Source organism: Aptenodytes patagonicus, chromosome 29 (assembly GCF_965638725.1).
Source record: "Aptenodytes patagonicus chromosome 29, bAptPat1.pri.cur, whole genome shotgun sequence".
Classification (NCBI taxonomy): Eukaryota; Metazoa; Chordata; class Aves; order Sphenisciformes; family Spheniscidae; genus Aptenodytes; species Aptenodytes patagonicus.
Window position 1 is genome coordinate 1,624,210 of NC_134977.1, and position 25,364 is coordinate 1,649,573.

The following is a 25,364-nucleotide window of genomic DNA, read 5'->3' on the forward strand; positions in this document are numbered from 1 at the left end:
ATGGTCCGTCCAAGCATCATCCTGGGCTACTGAGCCATCAGGGAAGATGGAAAGGGGCTCACAAACAGTGATCCCCATCTACCTGGTCGAGTGTTTATGGGAAAGGATGAGGGGGAAGGCCAACAAGGCAGATATCCTGCTGGGAGTCTGTTATAGACCACCCAACCAGGATGAAGGGGCGGATGAAGCGTTCTACAAGCGGCTGGCACAAGTCTCTCAATCGCTAGCCCTTGTTCTCGTGGGGGACTTCAACTTCCCGGATGTCTGCTGGAAATCCAACACGGCAGAGAGGAAGCAGTCTAGGAGGTTCCTGGAGTGTGTGGAAGACAACTTCCTGACACAGCTGCTAAGTGAGCCTACCAGGGGAGGTGCCTCGCTCGACTTGCTGTTTATAAACAGAGAAGGACTGGTGGGAGATGTGGTGGTCGGAGGCCATCTTGGGCTTAGCGACCATGAAATGGTGGAATTCTTGATTCTTGGTGAAGTAAGGAGGGGGGCCAGCAAAACCGCAACCATGGACTTCCAGAGGGCGGACTTTGGCCTGTTCAGGACACTGGTTGAGAGAGTCCCTTGGGAGACAGTCCTGAAGGGCAAAGGGGTCCAGGAAGGCTGGACAATCTTCAAGAAGGAAGTCTTAAAGGTGCGGGAGCAGGCTGTCCCCATACGTCGTAAGAAGAATGGGCGGGGAAGACGACCGGCCTGGCTGAACGGGGAGCTCTTGCTGGGACTCAGCAAAAAAAAGGAGAGTTTACCACTTGTGGAAGAATCATAGAATCATAGAATCATAGAATCATTGAGGTTGGAAAAGACCTCTAAGATCATCAAGTCCAACCGTCGACCCAACACCACCACCACCCACTAAACCATGTCCCTAAGTGCCTCATCTACTCGTCTTTTAAATACCTCCAGGGATGGGGACTCAACCACTTCCCTGGGCAGCCTGTTCCAATGTTTAACCACTCTTTCAGTAAAGAAATTTTTCCTTACATCCAATCTACACCTCCCCTGGCGCAACTTGAGGCCATTTCCTCTTGTCCTATCGCTAGTTACTTGGGAGAAGAGACCAACACCGAACATAGCTGTTCAGGGGTGCTGGGCTGGGGAGGAGCAGGTGCCCTGTGCAGGGCCAGGGGGCACGGTATATCAGTGAACATGGGCAGGGGGCCACTGGGGTGGGAGGAGGTGCCAAGGGCTGTGGGGCAGGATATGGCCTACACAGCCCATGGGGAGTGGAGGGACACTGACACTCCCCCAGGGAGAGCCCGGAGGGGAGAGGGCTCCCACCCTGGTGCCTGTGACTCGGCCTGGGAAGAGGGGACCTCCAGACCTGCAGTCTGGGGCTTGGTGCTCTCCTGACCAGTCCCATGTCGGTGTTTGAAGGGGCTGCAGAGTTGAGGCTGGAGGATGGCAGCAGCCACTGTGCTGGGAGAGTGGAGGTGAAACACCAGGACCAATTGGGGACCGTGTGTGATGACTCCTGGGACATGGCTGATGCTGCAGTGGTTTGTAAGCAGCTGGGCTGTTGTTCTGCTGTTAAAGCTCCTAAGTACAGACACTTTGGGTCAGGATCTGGCCCCATTTGGATGGATGAAGTTGGCTGTCATGGCACCGAGTCTGCCCTGTCTGACTGTACACACCACGGATCACATAACTGTGATCACGGTGAGGATGCTGGAGTGACATGTTCAGGTTAATGGCCAGCCTGTTCCCCACCTGTGAGGCCAGGACAGGGGAAGGGACCTGGCTGTGCCCTCAGGGAACAACGAGTGGAGGCCGTAGCAGGGCCTGGTGTGGTTGGTCACACCACCAAGCTGGGACTGTCATTGCTAGTGTCCCTGGTCCCCGAGGAAAGACCAATGAGATCCCACCCCAGGTGCCCACCCCCTTTCTGGCCCCTGAGGTGGCTCAGCCCACCCTCGGTCAGTGCCTGGCACTGGGAAATGAATCCCCCTCCCTGCCCCTTTGTGTCTGTTGGTTCCCATCTTTCTCCTCCCTTTCAGCCAGGACCAGTCTGGCATTACCAGGCGCCAGGTCCCACCAAGCCAGAGGCACCAAGAGCTGCTCACATGACCTCCCACAGCCCCGGGGAAGGGCACGAGGTGGCAAGGGACTTTTGGATTGTGCCTCCTGGCAGACACGAGTCCCTCAGCCTAAGCAAAGGGGATGTTCAGAGTGGAAGAGCGCTGGCCTTGGGCAGAGGAACAGGGTTGCACGTGGCACCTCATTCGTCTCCCAGGCTCACCCCGTGAGTTACAGTCCATGGAGATACGGCCCCATGCAGGCAGTGCCAACCTGCTGCCCAGCCTTTCCTGCCTACCCCAGCCCCCAGCTGCCCTGGGCCACTGGGGCTTTGCCAGCACTTGCAGTGTCCTCAGTGCCTGTCCTTGCACTGGGAGCTCGTGTCAGCCCAGGGCTGCTCCTCTGCCCGCTCTCCTGCCCTCTGCCTGGCTGTTGATGGGGATGTGCATGCCTGGCAGTGCACTCTGGCCCTGGCTGAGGACCCCCTCCCCAGGCACGTGCCAGAGTCGGGGCTGGCACAGACACGGACTGCCAATATAGCCGTGTCATACCTGTACCCTGTGACATGTCCCGTCTAACAGCAGTGTCCCAACAGCCTGAGAGCACCCTGAGAGAAAGGTGTGTTTCTGGTGTGATTCTGGGATTCCTCAGCCAGGCCCCGAGTTCAGCGGGCAGATCAGGCTGCAGCAGCCAACAGTGCCTTGGCCAGTCTCCCTGGGCCCCAAGTGCTCTGGGTGCTGCCAGGAAGCTCAGGGTCTCCAAAATGGCAGCAGTTTGTCTGAGCAGTGCCTACGGCTGGGGGTTTGGGAGAAAAGCAAGCCCACGAGTGCTGTACTGATGTCTGAGGAATGGCAAGATGTCCCTGGTGTGTTTGTGCCATCAGCAGCCACTGGGAACTGCTGGGAGGGTCATGAGGCTCCTTCCCTGTGGTCACCTTGCAGACCAGGTGGGATGTTGGCATGTAACTGCCAGGGGGCTCTGGGAACTCTCCGGGGACTTTGATTGCTCCAGGATTTGTCCAGCTGGTTGGAGGGAACAGCCCCTGCTCAGGACTCACAGAGATCCACGATGGGAACCAGTGGAAAATTGTCTGTGACTCAGACTTTGGTCTCAAAGCCGCCGACGTGGTCTGCAGGGAGTTACAGTGTGGCATAGCCCTGTCTGTCCCGAGGGCAGCTCAATATGAAGAAGGTGTTGGTCCTGTGGGATAGAGAGCTGCAGTGTGCGGGGAGTGAATTCTTCCTCATGTTCTGCCCCATGGGGTCCCCAGAGACCAGCCCTGCACCCACACGGATGCCGCTGGTGTCACCTGCACACGTAAGGACTCCTGTTGGGGTGTTACATATCTGAGGGTGTGCTGGGGACAGGGGAGCAGGGCAAGGACAGTGCCATGCCGGGTGTGAGGACTGGAGGGGTGATGTGGTTGTCTGCAGCCCTAAAATCATGCAGAAGGAGGATAATGGAAGGTTCTCCTCCATTTGGCGTCTCCTCTAGCTCCTGAGGGAGCAAGAGCACAAGTCCGCCATCTCTCATCCTTCTCTTTTCACAAGGACACAGGGCTCAGGCTCATGAACAGCAGCAGAGTGTGAGGGGAGGGTGGAGGTCCAGGTTCCAGGCACCTGGGGGACCCTCTGTGCCTCCCGCTGGGATCTCTTGGATGCCCACGTTCTCTGTTGTCACCTTGACTGTGGGTTTGCTGAGTCCATTCCCAGAGGAGGGCATTTTGGGAGAGGGACCGGCCCTGTCTGGAGACACTCATTCCACTATGATGGGACTGAAGCCCACCTGGGACAGTGCCCAGTGACCGCCCTGGGGGCCTCACTGTGCTGCCATGAGAACAACGCTGTTGTTATTTGCTCAGGTGAGTGCTGGGAAAATGTGACATGGCCACCGAAAACAGGGGACCCCATGGCAGCACCAGGCTGCATTTCTCCCTGGAGAAGCCCTGGCTTCACCAGGAACAACCCGGAGGATTTTGCCTGCTCTCACCCACCACTCTGCTGTGGGAGAGCTGAGGCCTGAACGAGGTCAGGCATCTCTGCCCCCAGGGCAGTGGCTCAGGCCCTGAGGCCATGCCAGGGCTGGGATCCTCTGCTCTCCTGCTGCAGGACAGGCCCTATCCTGGGCTGTGGGGCTCAGCTCCATCCCTCTGGCCGCAGATAGCCCTGTCCCAGCCCCACAGACCCCAATCCCACACCCATGGGGGCTGCCCAGGTGCCCCCAGCAGCAGACCTGGGGGGTGAGCTGCAGAGCAGGGCTGGGCTTTTGCCTTGCTTCTGGTGCTTCTGGTCAGCACAAGACCCAGACTTGTCCTGTTTGGTCAGAAAGGCGCCCCTTGCTCTGCTCCCTGCCAGGGACACAGGCTCCCAGTCCCCCATCCCCAGGGAGGCAGAGGGACAGAGACGTGAGGGCTGTGCCTGGTGTCTCAGCAGTGCCAGTGTCAGCGCTGAGGTTGGGCAAGGCTTGTCCCAGTGCTGACTGTCCCTGGGTAACGGCACCGGCTGCTGCTCCTTCCTGCGGGAGCTGCCCAAGCTGCCTCAGCGCAGACATGTTGGGTGGCTCTGCCCCATAAAGAGCAAAGACAGTGTCTTGCTGAGGAACGCTGAAGGACTGGGAAGAAAATGCTGTAAAAACCCGCTCCTGAAGCTCAGCACAGAGGGCTGGAGGCAGGTGGGTGAGCTCCAGGGTGTTGCAAGGATTCTAGAGCTTAGAGAGTTGCTGCAGGTTTCTGGGCTCTCTGGTGCTGCCAAGGGCTGGGGCATGGCTGCTCTCCCCAGGCCCAGCTGGCGCCGCATCCTGTGGCTGGTTGGTGGAGGGAGCCGGTGCGATGGGCAAGTGGAGATCTTCCAGCGCGGGATGTGGGGCAGGGTCCTGGATGACCAGTGGGATGTGCAGGTGGCCAGTGTGGTGTGCTGGCAGCTGAGGTGCGGAGAGGCAGAGATAGCCTACAACCCCTCGAAGCCTCAGAGAGGGATGGGTCCCATGGCGCTGCGAGGGATCCGGTGCACAGGGCATGAGGCCAACCCGACCCTCTGCAACACCTCCCTGCCTCAGAGTGCACCAGTGGCAGGGATTGCAGAGGATGTGGGGGTCGTTTGCTGCGGTGAGTGGCACTGCACGGGCCCCCCAGGCTCTGGGCTGGGTGGGCACCCGCCCCTGATGGCAGCTGGGGTTTCTTCCCACTGCAGGGAGCCGGCAGGTCCAGCTGGTAAATGGGCCTGGGCACTGCGCTGGGAGAGTGGAGATCTACTACCAGGGCAGCTGGGGGACCATCTGTGATGATGGCTGGGACCTGTCTGATGCCGCCGTCATTTGCCACCAGCTGGGCTGCGAAGGGCGGTGGAGGCGTTTGGCTCCGCTCAGTTAGGAGAAGGCTCTGGGCAGATCTGGCTGGACGGCGTGAACTGCTCTGGGGCCGAAGCTGCTCCCTGGGACTGCCCAGCAGGGTCCTGGGGGCAGCGCGACTACCGGCATAAAGAGGATGCAGGAATTGTCTGCTCAGGCCCATGCCGGGAGCTGTTGTGGGAGCCCAGTGCCCAGGGAGGCTGGGACGAGGGGACAGGCGGCAACAGCCGAGGCTGTCCCTGGCTGCCTCTGAGCTGCTGCCTGAGCCTGTCCTTGGGGACACACATGCACAAACCCCCTCACTCCAACTGCAGGTCCCTTGTAAGCTGAGCTGTCCCCAAGGGTTAGTGGGGAGGGCATGGGTGTCTGTCCATCAGGGACTCTTCTCTGCCCCCTGGCAAAAGGGTGACTTGCTGGCCGTGCCTCTGCCTGGCTTGAGGGCCTGGGGGCTGAACAGGCTTCTCTGCTCCCACAGCCCCAGACCAGCTTGTTCCCCTTTGGGGTCTTTCCTCCCAGGTTTCATGGCCCTAAGGCTGGAGAACACTGATGGCTGCTCTGGGCACCTGCAGGTTTTCTACAATGGCACACGGGGGAGCATTTCCTCCAACTCAATGACTCCCAAAACAGTGTCGCTGGCATGCAAGGAGCTGGGCTGCGGGGATGGAGGGTTCCTGGAAACACGCCTGCCCTATGGTAGGGTGTCTGGCCCCACCTGGCTGGATCGTGTGGAGTGTGGGGAGAGAAACAGCTCCTTCTGGCAGTGTCCCTCCGCTCCCTGGGACCCACAGTCGTGCGATGACCTGCAAGATGAGACCCACATCACCTGCAATGGTAATTCTGAGCTACCCGGGCTCCAGCATCCCCCCAGCTCCTGCTCCCTGCTGGGCACAGTCAAGTACAGAGACAAGGCCCACAGGGGCTTTGACCTTACGTGCCAGACCCTGCTGCTTCTGGTGGCACAAATGGGACTTCAGCTCTCAGAGCCCCACACATTCACCAGCAGTTGCCAGCAGGGCTCCCAGCAGTGCCCAGGGGAGGCAGAGGTGTCTCCAGGCAAGGTCTCAGAAGACACCAGCCAGGGCTCTGAGGAGTGTCTCCTCCATGGACACCCTCCTGCTTTTCTGTGAACCAGGGTCCCTTTGGGGCTGAGCAGTCAGGGTCCCCCACATTGCTGTGTGTGTCCCCTGAATGACCAGGGTTCAGCTGCTGCCGTGAGCGAGGCAGCACGGGGAGGTGTGAGCAGAGCTCCATGCTACTCTCAGCTGCACAACTCCCCTGCAGCAGCCCCTTCACGCCAGCTTTTCCTTCTGCAGGGAGACGGTCAGAAACACCCCCGGCCCTGGGGATTGTGTGCCCAAACTCCACAAGCTGCACAGGTAGCTGCTCCTCTGCATGCCCCTCTCGCCTGGCAGGGCTCTGCCTGCTGTCCCGGTGCCCTGGAAGGTCTCTGCCTTCTCCAGACAGGGAGAAGATTCGTGCCGTGGGAGGCGAGAATGGGTGCTTGGGCAGAGTGGAGGTCTGGCACCACGGCTCCTGGGGGACGGTGTGCGACGACTCCTGGGACATGCAGGATGCCGAGGTGGCATGCAGGCAGCTGGGCTGTGGCCCTGCAGTGTCTGCCCTGGACAAGGCTGCGTTTGGAGAGGGGACGGGTCCCATCTGGCTGGAGCAGGTGGAGTGCCGGGGGACAGAGCCATCTCTGCAGGACTGCTGGGCTCGGCCTAGGGACAGTGGTGCCTGCCGGCATAAGGAGGATGCTTCCGTGAACTGCTCAGGTGAGCGGCAGGGCTGGGACTCCTCACGGGGGTACAGGCAAGGAGCCAGGGAAGGCGTTTTTCCTTGCTGGGTCCCATCATGGCTCCAGAGCTCCTGAGAGCAAGGCTGTCCCTGCAGAACATGGGAGCCTGTTCCCAAGTGGGCAGCTGCTTCTGTGGGGCTGGATGTCCTCCAGCTTCTGCCTGCAGGGCCCTGCAGTTCCCAGGGGCATCTCCCAGGCTACCTGCGCCATCCTGTGAAATACCCAGAGCAGGACTCCGGGCTCTGTTCCGGCCACCCTGAGCAGCCCTGCAGGAGGGGCAATTTGGGTGGGATAGGTCAGGGATATATGCACAAACAAACACGCACGGCATGTCAGAGAGGAGGCTCCCTGGTACCTGCACACCTACCCTCTCAGCCCAGCTCTCCTCCTCCTCTGCAGCTGCACTCAGAATGGCAGCACCAACCCCCTGAGCAGGTAACCTGTCCTCCCTGCCAGCACTGGGTCTTCTTGAGGCCAGGCTGTGACCCACAGCTGGAGGGAAGGGGCTCCTTTTCAGGGTGTGAAACTCCCAGGAGTAGGCACCGGGGTAGCGTTGGGGGGCGTTGGGGAGGGTGTCTTTTACGCAGTAGGGTGGGAGCTTCCCCATCGCTCACCCCCTGGGGCCCCTTACTCCCGGTGTAATGGGGGTCAGGACTGGGGTGTCCTGGCCCCACACCTCTCCCAGGCCTGGTGCTGCCCTTTCTGTGTTCCTGCCCCATGCAGATCCCACTCGGGGCTGTCTGATCAGCAGCGAAAAGGTCTCACTGCCCGTCATCATCTGCATCATCCTGGGAGCCCTTCTCTGCCTGCTCCTGGCCCTCCTGGCCGGGCAAGTGCGAAGCGCCAGGGCTGGGCGCAGAGGTGGGTCTGTCCCCCATGGCCCCAGGGGAAGATGCCTCCTGGCAAGGCCAGGGGTGCTGTGGTGACTGGTACAGGCAGAGCTGGGGGGACAAGAGTGTGTGCTGCCTGCATTCCCATGTGCTGCCCCATTGATTGCCTGACCATGGGCCACCAGCAGCAAGGGGTAGAGTCCAGACACAGGGAGGAGTTAGGGATGGGGCAAGGAGAGAAATAGCAGAGCTGGGCTGGGACAGATGGGAGCAGAGGGGAGACGGCTGAGGACCTGCCACTGGCAGCACTCTGGGCAGCGCTGGAGTGGGCTCTGGGTCAGGGGAGATGCCAGGAAGAGCGTGGGGCAGCAGGGTCCATACTCGTGGTTTCAGACCCCCAGGCTGTTCCTCTGCCCAACCCTGACCTCCCCATGGCAAGGCATGGGCCATGCTATTGATCTGTGGGGCAGAGAGGGGGAAGCTCCAGGGGGAGAGGAAAGGTGTGATCTGCTCCAAGCTCAGCACTGGCATGAGCCGGCAATGTGTGCTCGCAGCCCCGAAGGCCAACTGTATCCTGGGCTGCATCAAAAGAAGTGTGGCCAGCAGGTTGAGGGAGGTGATTTTGCCCCTCTGCTCTGCTCTGGTGAGACCCCACCTGGAGTGCTGGAGCCTTCAGCATAAGAAAGACACGGACCTGTTGGAGCAGGTCCAGAGGAGAGCCACAAAAATGATCAGAGAGATGGAACAGCTCTCCTATGAAGAAAGGCTGAGAGAGTTGGGGTTGTTCAGCCTGGAGAAGAGAAGGCTCTGGGGAGACCTTATAGCAGCCTTTCAGTACTTAAAGGGGACATATAAGAAAAATGGGGACAAACTTTTTAGCAGGGCCTGTTGTGATAGGACAAGGGGTAATGGTTTTAAACTAGAAGAGGGTAGATTTAGACTAGATATAAGGAAGAAATTTTTTACGCTGAGGGTGGTGAAACACTGGAACAGGTTGCCCAGAGAAGTTTTCGATGCCTCGTCATTGGAAGTGTTCAAGGTCAGGTTGAACGGGGCTCTGAGCAACCTGATCAAATTGAAGATATCCCTGCTCATTGCAGGGAGGGTTGGACTAGATGACCTTTAAAGGTCCCTTCCAACCAAACTATTTTATGATTCTGTAATTCCTGGGCCAACCCTGCCTCTGTCCTCAGGCTCCAAGAGAGCTTGGGAGCCCTTCCCTGAGGCTGTGTACGAGGAGATCTGTTACAGCCCAGTGTGGGAGAAGCAGGCAAGGTTCAGCGGCACAGGTGGGTGTGGGTCCCTCATGGGGGGGCACATGTGCAGGACTATTACCCCTGGTCTCCACCCAGGACTGACCTACTGCAGCCCCCTGGCCCATGCTCCCTGCAGTGCTGGGACTGTGGGGTCCGTGGGGAGAGCAGCCAGGTCCTGGGCCTGGGAGAGAAGCTTCCTCCCCACCAGCTCTGCCCATCCCAGCCGGGGACAGCCCCTCTCTGCCTGTCCCTGCACCCCTATGTGACACCTGAGGGGTGAGGGAAGGGGCTGTCCCCAGGCATCTCTGGGAGGCCCTTTGAGACAGGGTTGATCCCAGGGGAGCAGGGTGAGTCCTGAGCCCTCCTCCCCACTCAGCCCTGGCTCCGTGGGTCCCCCGTCCCCAGCAGCACTGACCACAAGCCAGGGGAGCAGAGCGCACTCCCATAACACCCACTGTGCCTCTCTCCAGGCTCCAATTCAGAGGGGTCCCTGACCAAGCTGCAGCCCTACCCCAGGGACAGCGAGGAGGAGGATGGTCCACGTTCAGCACCAGGTAAAAGGGGCAGGAAGGGGTTGATGTCCTGTCCCTGCAGACATGTGATGGACAGCGGTGTCACTGAGTGTCACCGTCAGAGCTGGGGAGCACACTGGGTGTCTCCTGTGGTGCTGCCAACACCAGTGTCTGAGCCCCATGTCCCTGCACATCCTGCCATCCTCTGCTCTGCAGGGTGTATCTTCTCACTCTCACCAGCTCCCCTCTCCTTTCAGACGTCCCTGTCCTGCTCGGAGGAGACCCAGCAGATGGCTATGATGATGCCAGGGAGGTTTCTGACCCTGGGGAGGATCCTTCCCCTGGGCAGGGAGACCGGGAAATGCCCAGGGCGCCAGAGGAGGGAGCAGGGCCCAGGGATGCACCCGGAGGTGAGAGGGAAAGATAGCGCTACCGGTTCCTGGGGTGCCATCCGTGGTGCCGGATGAATTGCTGTCATACTGAGAGCCCAACCTCTTGGGATGGGGGAACCTGACCCAGGAATTTTTCCATTGCAGGACCAGGGGGTGGGAGAGGGAGCTGAACATCTCGGGACTGAGGAGACGGGAGTCAGGAGATCTACAGAGCAGGAGAGGCACCCCATGGGGTGAACGTGCAATGGCCTGCCTTGCTGCTTGCAGGGGCAAACCTGCGCTCCCAGAGAAGTGCTGGGGCCCCTGGAGCTGAGGGAGATGCCTGGTCCCTGTCCCCAGAGAGCATGGGCTATGACCATGCACATCCCCCTGAGTGAGGACACAAAGGCTGCGACACCAGAGTTCAGTGCACAACAGTCCCTGATGCCCAGACCAGGAGAGCCCGTCCCTGTCGTGCAGCTGGGTGCAGCCGGGAGGAGGGAGAGGACTGTGCAGCTGGGAGAGCCGCAAGCACCAGGGAACCGTCTCCCTTTTCCCACGGGCAGCAGAAACAGCTGGGCATGTCCTCTATTTGTATTATGCTGTTTTTACGCTGTGCCTCCATATTTGTTCTTAATAAAAGCCTTTGGGGGTTTGAGCCAGAGCTGGTGCTTGCCTGCCCAGGTCACAGGCATCTCCCTGAGGCTGATCGGGGGGAGCAGAGCACAAAGACGTTGTGGAGGGGAACGGGTGCGTCTTGGAGACAGCGGGCTCAGGGTCAGGCTCTTGGACTGCAAGAGCCCACGGTCCCTGGGGAATATTCCTGCTGACAGAGACATTTCCATCCTGCCAGCAAAAGTTTCCAACAGAAATGGCTCTCTGCAAGGTCCTGTGATGCACCCCAGCAGGAACGCCCATCTCCTCACCTCGGGGTTCCCCAGTTGCTCTTTCCCCCAGGACCATGCTGATCCCACGACAGAGCTGCCATGTTGGGATGAGGCCTGGGTTGTGGCCCCACAGAAGTGAGCCCTAAGGTGGCCGTGGTGCCTTGAACACCCCAGCCAGCCACAGGGGGGATCACGGCCCATGGATCATCTCCCACAGTGGTTAGGAGGCAGCTGTGCTCCCCACTGCCTCGGCACAGGGTACAGAGCCACTTGCTGGGGAACACGGGCCTGGGATTGCCCCTTCAATGACTCTGCCAGGACTCCAGTCTCCATGGGCTGTTCCTGCTGCCTTGGGGGTCCTTGCAGACCCCGAGCACTTCTGCCACAGCCCCAGAGCTGCCTTCCTTCCCGGGCAGGGGCATTAAGGCCCCATGGCAGCCCTGGGACCCCGGCCTCTTGCTGCACTCCTGCCTCCACCCCTGCCTTCCTGCTGCCTCGCCAGGGGTGACAGTGTGGGTTTGTGTCGGGGCAGTACCTGTGTGCAGGTGCAGGGGGGATGGGAGCAGCGGCTGGTGGGGGGACCTTTCCCTCAGCGTTGTGGGAGGCAGATGAGGGAGAGGCCAGGGGGAGGGAGAAAGGATCCCTGTGAGACGTGGACTGGAACCCATAGCCACCATCCAGCCCCTGGCCTGGAGAAGGGCCTGCCTGGGAGGGTGCTAACGTGGGCACATTTCCATGGCAGAGGGTATTTTGTGTCCCTCCCCTAATGCAGGCACTGCTGGGAGTTGAGCCAGGGTCCCTCTCCCTCGGCTGGGGCGTTCACCTGTCCCAGCTCCCATGGGCAGAGAAACCTTTCACACAGGAGCCGTGTGGGGAGAAGGGTTTGACACTTGGGCAGGAACCCGGGGCCCAAACTGCCCTCCCTGCTCCCACTGGTGGGTCTCTACAACTCTCCAGCTCTTCTCTGATGGACTTTGCTGCTGTAGGCTGGAAGGTGTGTTGGGTGTCCATGGCAGGGCTCCCTGCGGGGAGCAGTCAGTAGCACTGCAAAGAGCAGGATCTGGCCCTAGAGCAGAAGAGGGGAGGAGGCGGCTGTCACTAACCATGACAGCGTTGGCCCATTCCCTGCTGGGAGCTCCTCCACCCCTGGGGTGACCCTGTGGGGGTCTGGGGGGAGCCCAGGCTCACACACTCCTTTGCCCTGGTCTCTAGAGGTTTCCTGCTGGCAGCCCCTGGCCCCAGAGCCAGCCCCTCCCTCCCCAGCTCTGGGCCCACCTCTCCCTGTGGACATGCAGGGCTGGAGCCTGCCCTGGTGGGAGATTCCCAGGGAATGGAGGCTGTGTTTGCAGTGCCCATGTGTGTCACCCATCACCTTGGGGGTCTCACCCTAGGACTGCTCCTCTCCCATGGCCTTTCCACAGCCATGCTCTGCCCAGCGTGGGGCAGCAGTGCAGAGGGTTGGGCTCTCACCATCAGGCCCCTCAGGTGGGTTCTTGAGAGCTGCAGGAGCGAGCACATATCTGGGACACAGTGATGATCCTGCACTGCTGCAGAGAACGGAGCCAGCCTGCAGGGCCAGACTGTTCAGACCCCAAAATGCCAGGAAACGGGCTCTTTCTGCTCAGGTGTGCTGCCCCTCAAACCCACCCAGGGCCTGTGGCTCATGTCCACCAGGAGGAGGAGAAGGAGAAGGAGGCAAACCTCTGGCAGGCGTCAGAATGAGGGAAAGATATTACACCTGTGGGAGGGCAGAGCTGGTGGGGAGGTGGCATGGGACAGGCACTGGGCTCTTCTCTCCAGTCCCTGCCTGGGGTGGCTTGGGTCTGCAGGTCAGTGTCCATACTGGCGCCCACCATCCTGTGTTCAGAAGATATCCCCACCCCCCTTCTTCTTTGCTTCACTTTTATACCTTATTTCTCTGAATCTGGGCCCTGACTGTTCCCAGGGGCTGGGCACCCTGCAGTGAAACTTTGGGTCTCACACTCCATTTTGGTTGCAGAGGTTTTTGCCAGGGGAGCAGCCGAGGCACCATCTCCTTGCCCTCCCCACCTCTGCACAGCTGTGGACAGGCCTGTGCTTCCCTGATCCCACTGGCATGGGGTGGACAGAGCCACCAACCCCCCCAGGAACAAGAGGTGGGTGCCGGCCCCACCAGTCCCACCTCTGCAGGGCTGTGCCTGACCTCAGCGGCTCCAGGTTCCCTGAGCCGAAGCTCTGCTCAAGCCAGTGGTGATGGCAGAGGGAAAAGGACCTGGAGACAGGGTCAGGGTAAGAAATGTCATTCCTCCAGCTTGGAGTCCCCCAGGCCTGTCCAGGCTCTTCCAGCTCAGACACCCCTACCTGCTGGCACAGCTGGGTGCTTCCCACCTGGTATGGGATCTCCACCTGGAGACAGGACAATCTCAGACCCTGACCCCTGGAAAGCCACCAGGGCAGCGTGGCCCTGGTCCCAAAGGGCACCTGGGCTGGACCAGCACCCTCACACCACATCTCTCAGTGCAGCCAGAAAGGATTCATAGTGTGCTGCTGATGTCTATCCCCTCCCTGATACCTCTCCCTAGGCAGGCACTCTGCTGCCAAGCATTGTCCCCAGGCGGTGGGTGGGGTGGGTCTGTGGTGCAGGGCAGTGACCTGAGCTCAGGTCCAGCACAGCTGCCTGCCTCTCTTCTGAGAGGGGGCTCAAAAGAGGCACAGCACAGCCCTCCTCACCCCACAGCCAGGCCCTGGGAGGGCAGGGCAGGCCCACAGTGCCTGGAGAGGACAGGACCAGTGCTCCAGCTCCAGCCGGTACCCGCCTGAGGCTGGGCAATCAGGGAAAAAACACCCTTGGAGATGCTGGGGATTGAACCCAGGACCTCCCACATGCGAAGCAGGCACTCTGCCACTGAGCTACATCCCCTTGGCGCCTGCCAGCAGGAGAGACACTCTCCTCCAGTGACATGTCTATGACAAGCACAGCCTGTTGTCCCCTGGGTGCCCAGGGACCCTCTGCAGAAAATAGTACTGGAATCCTCCTAAGATGGGGGAAGACAGTCCTACCTCGCCACTGGGGCCTGATCCTGGCACAGGGCTGCACTGCAGAGCACTGCCCCTTCAACGTCTCTGCAGGGCAATGGGGCAGGAGGAGGCTCTTGCTGCAGGCACTGCTCCCATGCTCTGACCCACTCTGGGGTTGATGGAGAGGAGAAAGCCCCTGAGCCTCCTCTGCCACCCAGGGCAACACTCACCCCTCTGTGCCACATCTGTCCCCGACTCCACAGCAGGAGCAGAGCAACAGGGTTAGGGAAATGCCCCCCTGGGGTGAGGTGCCCCCAGGCTCTGATGGCACCCCAGGGTGTGTGGTGGGGGGACATGAAATTTCACACGTCCTCATCCAGGTACCGGGCCTCCCCCTGCACCCCTCTTCCCACCAGCATCCCTGGAGGTGGGGTGAAGGGCAGGCTTCCATCTCCATGGGGCTGATGCCCAGAGAGGAGCACATATGCATTTCATCAATCATTGCAGCAGGGGGGCAGAGGGGGCCAAGAAACTCTGCTCAGGACAGTGTGTGACCGAACAACACTGACGCCCATGCACTACAGTGGACGATCCTCAGCATAGCTTTGTCAACTGTCCTGGGCACATCAGAGGTCTTGCTGCGACAGACCTCCAGAGGAAGGATGCTGCTGTTCAGGCCTCAGCTCCAGGGAGTGCCTCTCCCTGGGACTGGGGCGATGGTGGCCTCTGGTCTGGGAACTGAGGACCAGGTGAAGGAGGTGTGTGAGGTGGGGAGCAGCCTGTGCACCACTGAGAATGACAAAGAGGAGACAGACAGGATCTTTGCAGAGGTCCTGCAGAGGAGAGATCCCAACCCCTGTGGAGCAGGGAAGGAGGGGCAGCTGGGGACCACCCCAAAAGAGCACTGAATGGAGAGGCCTGCCCAGGGGGAGGCTGGGGACTTGTGGTGCTGGAGGAAGGCTCCTTCTAAGCTGCACATCTGCAGCTACAGAGCAGGGACCGTACTCTGGCAAGAGGGGAAGGAACAAGCAGGGCTGGGGCAGGCTGGAAGGCGGCAGACGGGCTCTGCAATAATCTAAGGGAGAAAATCATTGCTGAAGCCCGGGGTTGAACCAGGGACCTTTAGATCTTCAGTCTAACGCTCTCCCAGCTGAGCTACTTCAGCCCTGCCCCAGCAGCCCTTGTCCCTGTGCCACCCATGCCAGGCCACAGGCTGACACACACAAGGAGTGCTCCTCAGGCAGGTTCCCAGAGAAAAGCTGTGCCCAGCCCCAGGCAGAGGGGACCTGGCCCCTCCCTGCCTCCAAAGCCAGGTGGGCTCCAGGTTTGGGTAGATGCTAGCTTACACTGTACGGGCCAAGATGTGTGTGGGCCTTGTACAAACATGACAGTGGCGAAGGCAAGTGGACAGGCCAGACATGCGCAACTACAGAGGCTGAGGGTGGAAGAAGCATGGGGCCGGTGGAAGACCTTATCTCCTTCCCCATGGAAGGCCTGCCCCCACCCTTTTCTCCTTGCCTGAACTTCACTCCTTTGTTCCCAACTCTTCCGCCTCCTCCCCCCGAGCAGCGCAGGGGGATGGGGAATGGGGGTTGTGGTCAGCCCATAACAGTCCCTCTCTGCTGCTCCTTCCTTCTAACACTTTTCCATGGGATCCCTCCTACGGGCTACAGTCCTTCGATATAAACCTGCTCCAGCAGGGACTATCCTCAAGCAGCCATTCTTTCAGGAAATATCCGATGACTCCAGTGTTGGGTCCTCCACAGACTGCAGGGCTTACCTTCTCCACTGTGGTCTTCTCCACGGGCTGCAGGGAAATACCTTCTCCACTGTGGTCTCCTCCACGAGATGCAGGGGACCATCTGCTCTGGCACCTGGAGTACCTCCTCTCCCTCCTTCTTCACCAACCTTGGTGCTTGCAGGGCTGTTTCTCACACTTTTTTCCCCTCGTTCCTCTCCCACTCTGGCAGTTGTGGCCTTTCTTAAATATGCTTTCACAGAGGTTCCACCAGCTTTGTTGATGGCTTCAGTTTTTGGCCAGCGGTGGGTGCATTTTGGAGCCGGCTGGAACCAGCTCTGTCTGGTATGGAGGCAGCCCCTGGCCTCTTCTCACAGAGGCCACCCCTGCAGCCCCCCCTGCTGCCAAAATCTGGACATGGACACCAATACACAGTGTAAATCTTTGCCTTGCTAAATGACGTCCCCTGCTCTTCCCTCATCCACAAATACAATTTACTCGCTGGGGAGGAAGAGAGAGAACAGAGAAGGCCCTGAGGCTGTGCAAGCACGGTTCAGCAATAGCTACAACATTGGAGTGACATTTGATTTCTTCCAGTCTTCAGAGGACTGTATTGTGTGCACACCTGAACTGAGGCAAGAGGAATCCCACCAGCTGTGGGTTTGTGGCAGGCATGGGAGGGAGCTGAGTCCCTGTGACAGATGCACTCGACGCCATGACTAAACTAGTGGTAGTTTGATTCAGGCTCCAAAGAAGGTAAAGGCCTAGGTGAAACCGGGCCAAGAACCTCTCTAGTTCCGATCTGTTCTCTGGAAACCCACACAGGAACAGAGTGACATGGTGAGCATTGATGCACATGGGTTTGGAAACTGGAACAGCGACCATGCGATTAACACATGAATAGCAGGTGGTTCCTCCAAGACTCATTTATCAAGGAACAGAGAAAGTTATGGGTACAAGGAGTCTCATGCCTACCTTTTCCATTGCATGTAAATTGGCTACGAGCCAAGCACTTTATTCCATAAATGTGACGGCCTAAGTGAGCCTTCTTTGAGCTCTCCCTGCTAAGCAGCTGGCTGCGCGATGGTGACCTCCCCTGGAGCTGGGACACCTCTCAGGGTTAATCCTCAAGGTTGAGAGACCTCTTACCAGCTGCAGATCTTTGGTAAGTGACCAATATCGTGCATAACCTTGTATGATAGTGCACTAAGATTTTGTATTGCTAACTTTGATTTTGCATTGGTAGCTTTGAATCATTGTTATATCCTTTGTGCAGTAAGTAATAAGCTTGCTCCTCTCCCAGGAGTGGCGCAGGAGGGGGCTGCTTAGGGTAGGCGAGGTGTCAGGGTTATGCTTGTATCTGTTGAGAAGAGACTATGCTCTGTAAATTGCCTGTCTTCGGGAGCTGATGTTACTGCTGTCCGGAGAGCTAGTACAACTGGCTAGCAGGCAGAGCTCAGCCCCTTTGAGATGCTGCCTGCCGGAGTCTTCCCACTCCGTATTTCTTCTGTTTTCCTGGCCTGTCCTGACGTGAGAAACCTCCGCAAAAGGCATTTAATTCCAAGGACTCCACTCCATGGGGACCTCTCTCCCCTCGCCTCTGCACTCTTGCTCCCCTGCTTTCTTTCAGGAGATGCAGTGGAACCACCACGTCTGGTCTGTACAAGCAGCAGGTTGGGGGAAATAGGAGATTCCGGCAGCACTGAGCAGCTCTGTGGGGTTGGGAGGAGGACACTTGGATGCGGCAAACACTGCTGCTGCCCGTGGTGTGTCCCTGGGCCATCTCTCGTCGTCTCCACGCCCTAAGCCAGCTCTGGGGCTGGCCTCTTTGTTTTAATGCACTGGGGTGGCACTGGGAGGAGCCAGGGAACCAAACTGGGAGAACTGGGATGGCTCTGGCAGCACTGAGGGGAGTCTCAGCGCCGCATTGGGACCACTGCTGCAGCACTGGGATGACACTGGGAGCACTGGGGTTAGCCAGGGAGCGGTACTGGGAGCACTGGGGGAACCAGCTAGCTGAACTGGGAGCACTGGGCAGGGGCACTGGGATCACTGTTGGGAGTCTCAGAGCAGCTCTGGGAACACTGGGTGGAGCCAGGCAGCCGCACTGGGAGCACTGGGGTGCCATTGGGAGCACTGTGGGGAGCCAGGAAGCCGCACTGGGAGAACTGGGATGGCACTGGGAGCACTGGGGGTAGCCAGGGAGCGGCCCTGGGAGCAGTGGGGGGAGCCAGTGAACTGAACTGGAGCCCTGGTGGCGCACTAGGAGCACTGGGGGGAGACAGGTAGCGGCACTGGGAGCACTGGGGGGAATCTGGGAGCTGAACTGGGAGCACTGGGAAGGCACGGAGGGAGCCAGGGAACAGCACTGGAAGCACTGGGAGGGAACTGGGAGCACTGGGGCGGCACTGGGAGCCGCACTGGGAGCATTGGGATGGCACTGGGAGCACTGGGGGTAGGGAGGGAGCAGCGCTGGGAGCAGTGGGGTTAGCCAGTGAGCCGGACTGGGAGCACTGGGGAGAGTCTGCGACCAGACTGAGAATACTGGGGTGGCACTGGGAGCACTGCGGGGAGCCAGGAAGCTGCACTGGGACGGCACTGGTAGCACAGGGGGGAGCCAGTGAGCAGCACTGGGGCGGGACTGGGAAGATGGGGGATAGTGAGGAAACCAAACTGTGAGCACTGGGAGGGAACTGGGAGCATTGGCATGGCACTGGGAGCACTGGGGGTAACCAGTGAGCCGAACTGAGAGCACTGGGGAGAGTCTGCATCCAGACTGGGAGCACTGGGATGGCACTGGGTGCACAGGGGAGGGCCAGTGAGCAGCACTGGGGGGGGACTGGGAAGACGGGGGAGAGTGAGGAAGCCAAACTGGGAGCACTGGGAAGGAACTGGGAGCACTGGGACGGTACTTACAGCACTGGGGCAGCACTGGGAGCACTGAGGGGAGCTAGGGAGCGGTATTGGGACTACTGGGGAGAGTGAAGGAGCCAAACTGGTAGCACTGGGGCGGGACTAGGAGCACGGGGGGGAGCAAGGTCCTGGCACTGGGAGCACTGGCGGTAACCAGGGAGCAGCACTGGGAGCACTAGGGCGGAACTGGGAGCACTGCAGGGGGCCGGGGAGCCAGGGAGCCACACTGGGAGCACTGGGATGGCAGTGGGAGCACTGAAGAGAACCAGGGAGCCGCACCGGGAGCACTGGGGCAGCACAGGTGGGAGTGTGGGAGACGCGTCAGGAGCACTGGGGCAGCACCAGGAGCACTGGGGTGAGTCTCAGAGCGGCACTGGGACACTGGTACAGCACTGGGAGAACTGGGATGCTACTGGGAGCACTGGGGGTAGCCAGGGAGCAGTACTGGGAGCACTGGGGGGAGCCAGGGAGCCGACCGGGGACCACTGAGGCGCCACTGGGAGCACTGGGGTGCGACTAGGAGCACTGGGGGGAGCCAGGTACCCACACTGGGAGGACTGGTATGGCACTGTGAGCACTGAGGGAGCCAGGTAGCAGCACTGGGAGCACTTGGGCGGCCACGGATCCTCATTGGGAGCACTGGGACGGCACTGGGAGCACTGGGGGAGCCAGGGAGCGGCACTGGGAGCAATGGGATGGCACTGGGATCACTGGGATGGCACTGGGAGCACTGGGGAGCAGCAGGGAGCCGCACTGGGAGCACTGGGGTGGCACTGGGTGCCCTAGGGGGAGCCAGGAAGCACACTGGGAGCAGTGGGGCAGCACTGGGAGCACTGGGTGAGCCAGGGAGTGGCACTGGGGCGCTACTGAGAGCACTCGTGGGAGCCAGCAAGGCAAACTGGGGGCACTGGGATGGCACTGGGAAAGCTGGGGGGAGTCTTGGAGCCGCACCGGGAACACTGTGGGGAGTCTGGGAGCGCACTGGGAGCACTAGGGCGGCACTGGGACCACTACGGGGAGCCAGGAAGCCTCACTGGCAGTACTGGGATGGTATTGGGAGCACTGGGTGAGCCACGGAGCGGCAGAGACAACTTTTTGTTCAATGGAAGAACATGCAGAGGATAAACATGCAGAGGCAGAAGAGGAGGAGGAGGAGGAGGAGGAGGAGAAGGAAAAAGACAAGGAGAATGACGGAGAGGAAGAAGATGGGGAAGAAGAGCTGGAGTAAGATGAAAAGGAGGAGAAAGAAGAACAAGACGGGGAGAAAGAGCAGTAGGAAGACCAGGATGAAGAACATGAGAAAAAACAAGAAGAAGAAGAAGAGGAGGAGTTTGAGGAGGAACCTAAGGAGGAAAAGAAGGAAGGACAAAAGTACGAGGAGGAAGAAGAAGAACAGCAGGTAGTAGAGGAGGAAGAAGAGGAGGAAGAGGATGTACAGGAGGAGGAACAAAAGGAGGAGGAAGAAGAGCAGGAGGAGGAACAAGGGGATGAAGAACAGGAGAAGAGAAAGGAGGAGGATGAGGAGGAGGAATAACAGGAAGAAAGGAAGAGGGGGAAGAACAGGAGGAGGAAAAACAGAAGAACAGGAGGAAAAGCGGGAGGAGGGAGAGGAAGAGAAGGAAGATAAGGAGGAGGAGAAAGCAGAAAAGAATAAGGATGAAGAGGAAGAGGAGGAGGAGGAGGAAGAACAGGAGGAATTGAGCAAGGAGAAAGGAGAACAGGAGGAGGAAGAGGAAGAACAGGAGAAAGAAGAAAAGAAGGAGGAAGAACAGGAGGAGAAGGAGGAGGAAATACCGGAGAAGGAAAAAAGGGAGATGGAAGAGGAGGAGAAGAACAGCAGGAGGAGGAGGAAAATAAAAATCAGGAGAAGGAGCAGGAAAAGGAGGAAGAAGAAGAGCAGGAGGCGGAAGAAGAGGAGGAGGAAGAGGAAGTAGTACAAGAAAAGGAGGAGGAGGGGGAGAAGGAACAACAGGAGGAAAAACAGGGGAAGGAGGAATAAGAAGAGGAAGAAGAACAGGAGGAAGAACAGGAAGAGGAGGAACAGGAGGAGCAAGAGGAGGAACAAGACAAAAAAGACCAGGAGAAGGAGGAGGAGGAGGAGGAAGAACAGGAGGAGTACGAGGAGGAAGAACAGGAGGAGGGAGAACAGGAAGAGGAGGACAAAGAATCAGAGGAGGAGCAGGAGGAAAAAGAAGAGGAGGAAGGGGAGGAAGAAAAATGGGAAGGAAGAACAGGAAAAGGAGGAGGAGGAAAAGGAGGAGGAGGAGGACGACGAGGAGGACGAAACGCCTCCAGATTCACTCTAGATTGTCAGCACATCAAAATTAAGGAATGGAGCACCTGCCACACGCATTTATCCATGGGGATTCACAAAACCCAAGCCTACTGGTGAAGCCGTTACTCACAGGAGTCGTTCCACGTCGCTGCCATCGCTACTTTCGGGAACAGAGGGGACAGCTCTGGATGACAAAGGCTGTCAGGACACACTCCAGAAAGAGAAAATCGGTGCAAGAAGATCCCCGTCACCTAATCGCAAGGAAGTAATTCTAGCTCACTGAAGTGAGTACCAAAACCAAAATACACAGAACAGCACCCATCATCAAAACTGTTTCAGTGGTAGTTTTAACTGCTGCACTGCTGCAGGCAGACAAACTTACTGTCACAGGACCCCAAAAGAAGTAATCATTAGCAAAAGCTAAATTAAATTTAAAAAAAGCTGACTTTGGTACACACAAACGTCTGAGTTCAGATGCGAAACAGCAGAACAACCCTGACAGGGCTCCTTTCCACTGTCCCCCTACCTGTGTGCATGCTGGGACTTCCTCGTTTCCCTCAAGTCCTCCCAGACTAACAGGGACGTGGCATCTGTCCCGTCCACGTGCCACGAGGAGAAACAGTTTTGACCACAAAGGAGGTAGCACATATCTGCATCTGCAGAAGCAAAGGGGCAGCCGCGCCTCAGCTTGGGAGGTGCCCAAAGCTGCCCTGAGCCCCAGCAGCCCCTGCCTTTGCTTGGCCCTGAAGCCCTGCGGGGCCTGCCACTGCTGGGGAGCCCTGGGGACAGAAGGGAAGGACAGCGGTCAGAGCCCGTAGGGAGAACGAGGGGGCTCTGTCCTTCCTTCCAGCACAGGAGGATGCCCTGGGCCACACCAGGACAGGGCATCTCTCCTCCTCACCGCCTGGGGGAAGGTGAGGCCTGAGGAAGGCCCTGGGTGCTGGGCTTCGCACGGGCGGTGGGACCGGGGGCTCTCCTGCCAGGTGCCGGCCTGGCTGACACCACCGGCTCCCATCACGCAGCTCCTCCTGCTCAGGGCTGTGGCTGGCAGCACAGACAGACACGCATTTTAGGGAAGACTCCCCGATCCAGAGCAGATCCAGGGCAGCTCCTCTCCTGTCCCCTCCCCTCCTCTTCACCCCCCTTTCCCTCCCCCCTCTCCCTGAGCAGGCCCAGACCCCATGAGCGCACCGAGGGACAGCAGAGCTGTGCACACACCTTGTGCTGCTGAGAGAACAGCTCCAGGTGCAACGGCCCTTCTTGAAGGCCATCTCTCCGCAGGCCCAGTGTCCCAGCTGGCTGAGGAGCGAGCTGCAGTGCTGAGGGGCAGCAGGCACAGGGCAGCTCTGTGAGGAGAGGCCTGGGCTGCCTGTGCCCACCCAGCAACGGCCGCACCATTGGCCACGGCTGAGCCAATCAGCGGAACCGGAGGCAGCCTGTCAGTCACAGCTGGACTGGGGCGGGGCCGGAGGGGGTGGAGGCTGAGCAGCCTGAGGAGAAATGGGTGAGAGGTGGGCTGGGGGCAGCTGGGGTGAGGGGGGACAAGGGCCAGGGCCAGGGCCAGGGCCAGGGCCAGGGCCAGGAACTACAAACCAGGCCCATGCCCAGGCCCAGGCCCAGGCCAGCTCAGCTCAGGTGTGCTGCAGGCGCCAGAGCAGGTATCTCCCAGTGTGGATGGGCCTGGCAGGCACCTGGAGGCTTCACCGCCCACGGGCCCCACCATGGCCCAGTTCATTAGCCCTGGGCCCGAGTGCTCAGCCCCAGGGACAACCCCACAACCAGGGTCAGAGCGGTTCCTGCTGCTGCCCCGAGGGTCGCCAGCCCCCAGTCAGCCCCGAGCCAGAGTGCAGGTATCTGAACTGGGGTGAGATGGAAGAGACTGGAAAATAGTTCATCGAGAGGAGGTGATGGAAGACGGTACAGTGTATGTGGCACCTGGGATTAACTGACACCCTCAGTTTCGTATCTGGATCAGTACTGTCCTTGCACGTGGAGTAACCCCAGCTCAGAGCAGCAATTGTTGTTCCTAATCCTGGGTGCCAGAGGGCTGTTCCTGCTCTCTCGTCCCCAGTGCGACCCGAGCGCACGACTGCCCTGCCTGCTCCTGCCTCGGTGCTTTGGGACCTTGGGGGTGAAGAGGAAAGACAGACCTGTGTAGTTACGGGGTCTCTTGAGGTGCCCTGGGTTTGCTTTGCTAATCACTTCTGTAACGTTTCCTGGGCTGTTCACTGGATATGTGCATGGAGGGGCAAATGAGGCCGTGAACTAAGTTTCCAATTCAGGGTTTCCTCTTACAATAAAACATGCTTCCACTTTCTCATAGGTGGCAGGCTGATAGAAATGGGCGGTGTCACTCAGCATGAGGAACAGTGGTGTGGGTACAGCCATAGCATGACAGTTTTCATGGCCTTGAGCAGCACCAGGCAGCAAGGCCGGTTGCAGGGGTGTGTGCACAGCTCCTCCCGAGCATGGAGATGGCCATGGGACAAGACAGTGCTGCTCCTGTTGGTGTGTAGCAGGGGACAGTTGGTGGAAGCGGGTCACAGGACATATACTTGAGAGCTGTCATCTTGGTACTCGGTGAGAAATCACACAAGGAAGGGGGCTGGGTCACGAAAGGCCATATTAAGTGTATGTGTGAAGTGACGGAAACAACTTCAGGCTGTTAAGGAGACCGTTAGTTGCGATTAAGGCAGTGAGTGAGACAATCCTTGTAGGAGCTTTCTGAGAGGGCCAGAATGGGACGAGACTGCATGTAAGAACAGAAAAGGCTGTGGCAGTAGTTGAGCTGATCAGATCTCGAATAAGAGGTGATTTGGGCAATACCTGGTGAAGTCAGCATCTGATACGTGTCGCGCAGCCTGCGTGACTTGACCGCAGCAAGGACAGGAGTGTGCTAGGAGTGTTGGAGTGCCAAGGAATGGGGATGGCAGTGATCACAGACTCATTGCTCAGTTTTCCATGGGCTGTCTCTATACCCCACGTAACTCGTCTTGCATTAGGAAAGAAGTGCCACCCTTTTGGTGAAGAGACAAAAAAAAAAAAAAAAGAATGGTAGTGCTTTCCAAGGAATAACATTTAATCCATTTTAATGAGCAGGTAGGTTTCATCTGTGGCAGAGCTAGGACGTGGAGCGAGATTACCATGCTTAGACTTACCACTCTAGAGTATTAAAAACATTTCCTTGAAACACTTTCCCAAGACAACAAGACGTGACTTTCTGAAGTAGCCATTTTCCTCGGAGCTGCGTCAGAGCTAAGCCAGATGAGTCTTGCCTGCTGTTAGTCACTGAGGCTGATGACAAGTCGCCAGCGGTTTTGGCAAGGACAGAACAAGTTCGATCCATATGAGCCTGTGTGCTGATCGTCTTCAGGTTTTGCAGGCTGTAGGTTTGGCAGGACTGATTGTGTCGTTAACGTGAGGGTAATAGCAAAACCTGCAGGCATCTGTGTAGGGCATTTTGGATTTTATATGCTTTGCAAGAGTACTTGAACAGGTTAACGTTCTGTTGAGGTACGGGAGTTCTAGTGTCATCAGAAGAGAGTGAAGACAAAGAAGATGAGGATGGCGAAGATACTCAAAAGCGTTACAACCTTTGACAGCAGAAACGTGTCATTTACAGTTGATACGAACAGTTTTCCTTCAGTGTACTGTTCTTTTCAAAGATTTACAGAGGACGTGGTCGTCTCCTTTCAGGCAGAGGTATCCGTGTAGACGTGCTTGGTCACAGAGGCCTTGCTGCAAAAGGACTAACGGGTGGGTGCGTGGTTAGTGGTGGTTCTCCCTTACCAACAGTGCTGTCAGTCAGGTCAGGGAATGATGCTTTGGAGGGGTTTCAGATGGGTGGTAATTACAAAATAATGGTATGATTATTACTGCGGTAGTCTGAGGCTATGAGGGAAACAAAGATTTGGGGAGGAGAGGATTCTTTTTATTAGCCGTTATTAGATGTTTTAGAGCGCAGCATTTGTGGGTCACTGACAAGACGGTCGTGGAGGTGGTGGCTGAGATTGTGTAATGGAAATTCTTTTGTTCTGGAATTGAAGCCCAAATCTCCCTCTAACCGCCTTAGCCTACTTAACCTGGAAGCATAGTGTTTCTTTTCTTCAAACGGAAGATAATTCAGTTAGAGGGAGAGCCTGTTTGGAAGTGTTAGTAGTGTGGGGACAGAGGCCAGCTGGGGGCTGGGGCCCTCGGGGGTGGGAGCTGTTTCTGCCCCGTGCCCTTGGGCTGGCGCTCACAGCTGGGAACGGGCTTTCCAAAATCCTGCTGGAAGGAGGCAGATGTGGGACCCGTGGCCGAGCTGGGGGACAGGGAGAACCCTGGACCAGGCTCGGGACGTGCGGCAAACCTGCCTTCCAATCAGCTCTCGCAGCAGAACATTGCCCAGGAGTCGTTCTGAGTGTTGCCGTTCTCCTTCAGG

General features: G+C 58.5%; 2 protein-coding genes, 2 non-coding genes and 1 pseudogene across 4 annotated transcripts in view; 1 reads left to right on the forward strand and 4 right to left on the reverse strand.

Moving 5' to 3' along the window:
- Positions 1 to 25,364, reverse strand: part of LOC143171650 (scavenger receptor cysteine-rich type 1 protein M130-like) — a 135,116-nt gene that overhangs the window by 24,623 nt on the left and 85,129 nt on the right.
- On the forward strand, positions 4,780 to 14,923 carry LOC143171622 (uncharacterized). Its single transcript, XM_076360673.1, is given in 11 exon segments — positions 4,780 to 5,122; positions 5,208 to 5,348; positions 5,351 to 5,521; positions 5,881 to 6,195; positions 7,886 to 8,023; positions 9,186 to 9,281; positions 9,719 to 9,802; positions 10,018 to 10,170; positions 10,420 to 10,526; positions 10,528 to 10,710; positions 14,600 to 14,923. Coding segments are annotated over 11 exon segments (2,055 nt in total).
- On the reverse strand, positions 13,846 to 13,917 carry TRNAA-CGC (transfer RNA alanine (anticodon CGC)). Its single transcript has one exon. It is a non-coding gene; the product is annotated as a tRNA-Ala (tRNA).
- Positions 15,108 to 15,180, reverse strand: TRNAF-GAA (transfer RNA phenylalanine (anticodon GAA)). Its single transcript has one exon. It is a non-coding gene; the product is annotated as a tRNA-Phe (tRNA).
- The window catches only part of LOC143171623 (polyunsaturated fatty acid lipoxygenase ALOX15B-like), a 74,792-nt pseudogene continuing 65,675 nt past the window's right edge, over positions 16,248 to 25,364 (reverse strand).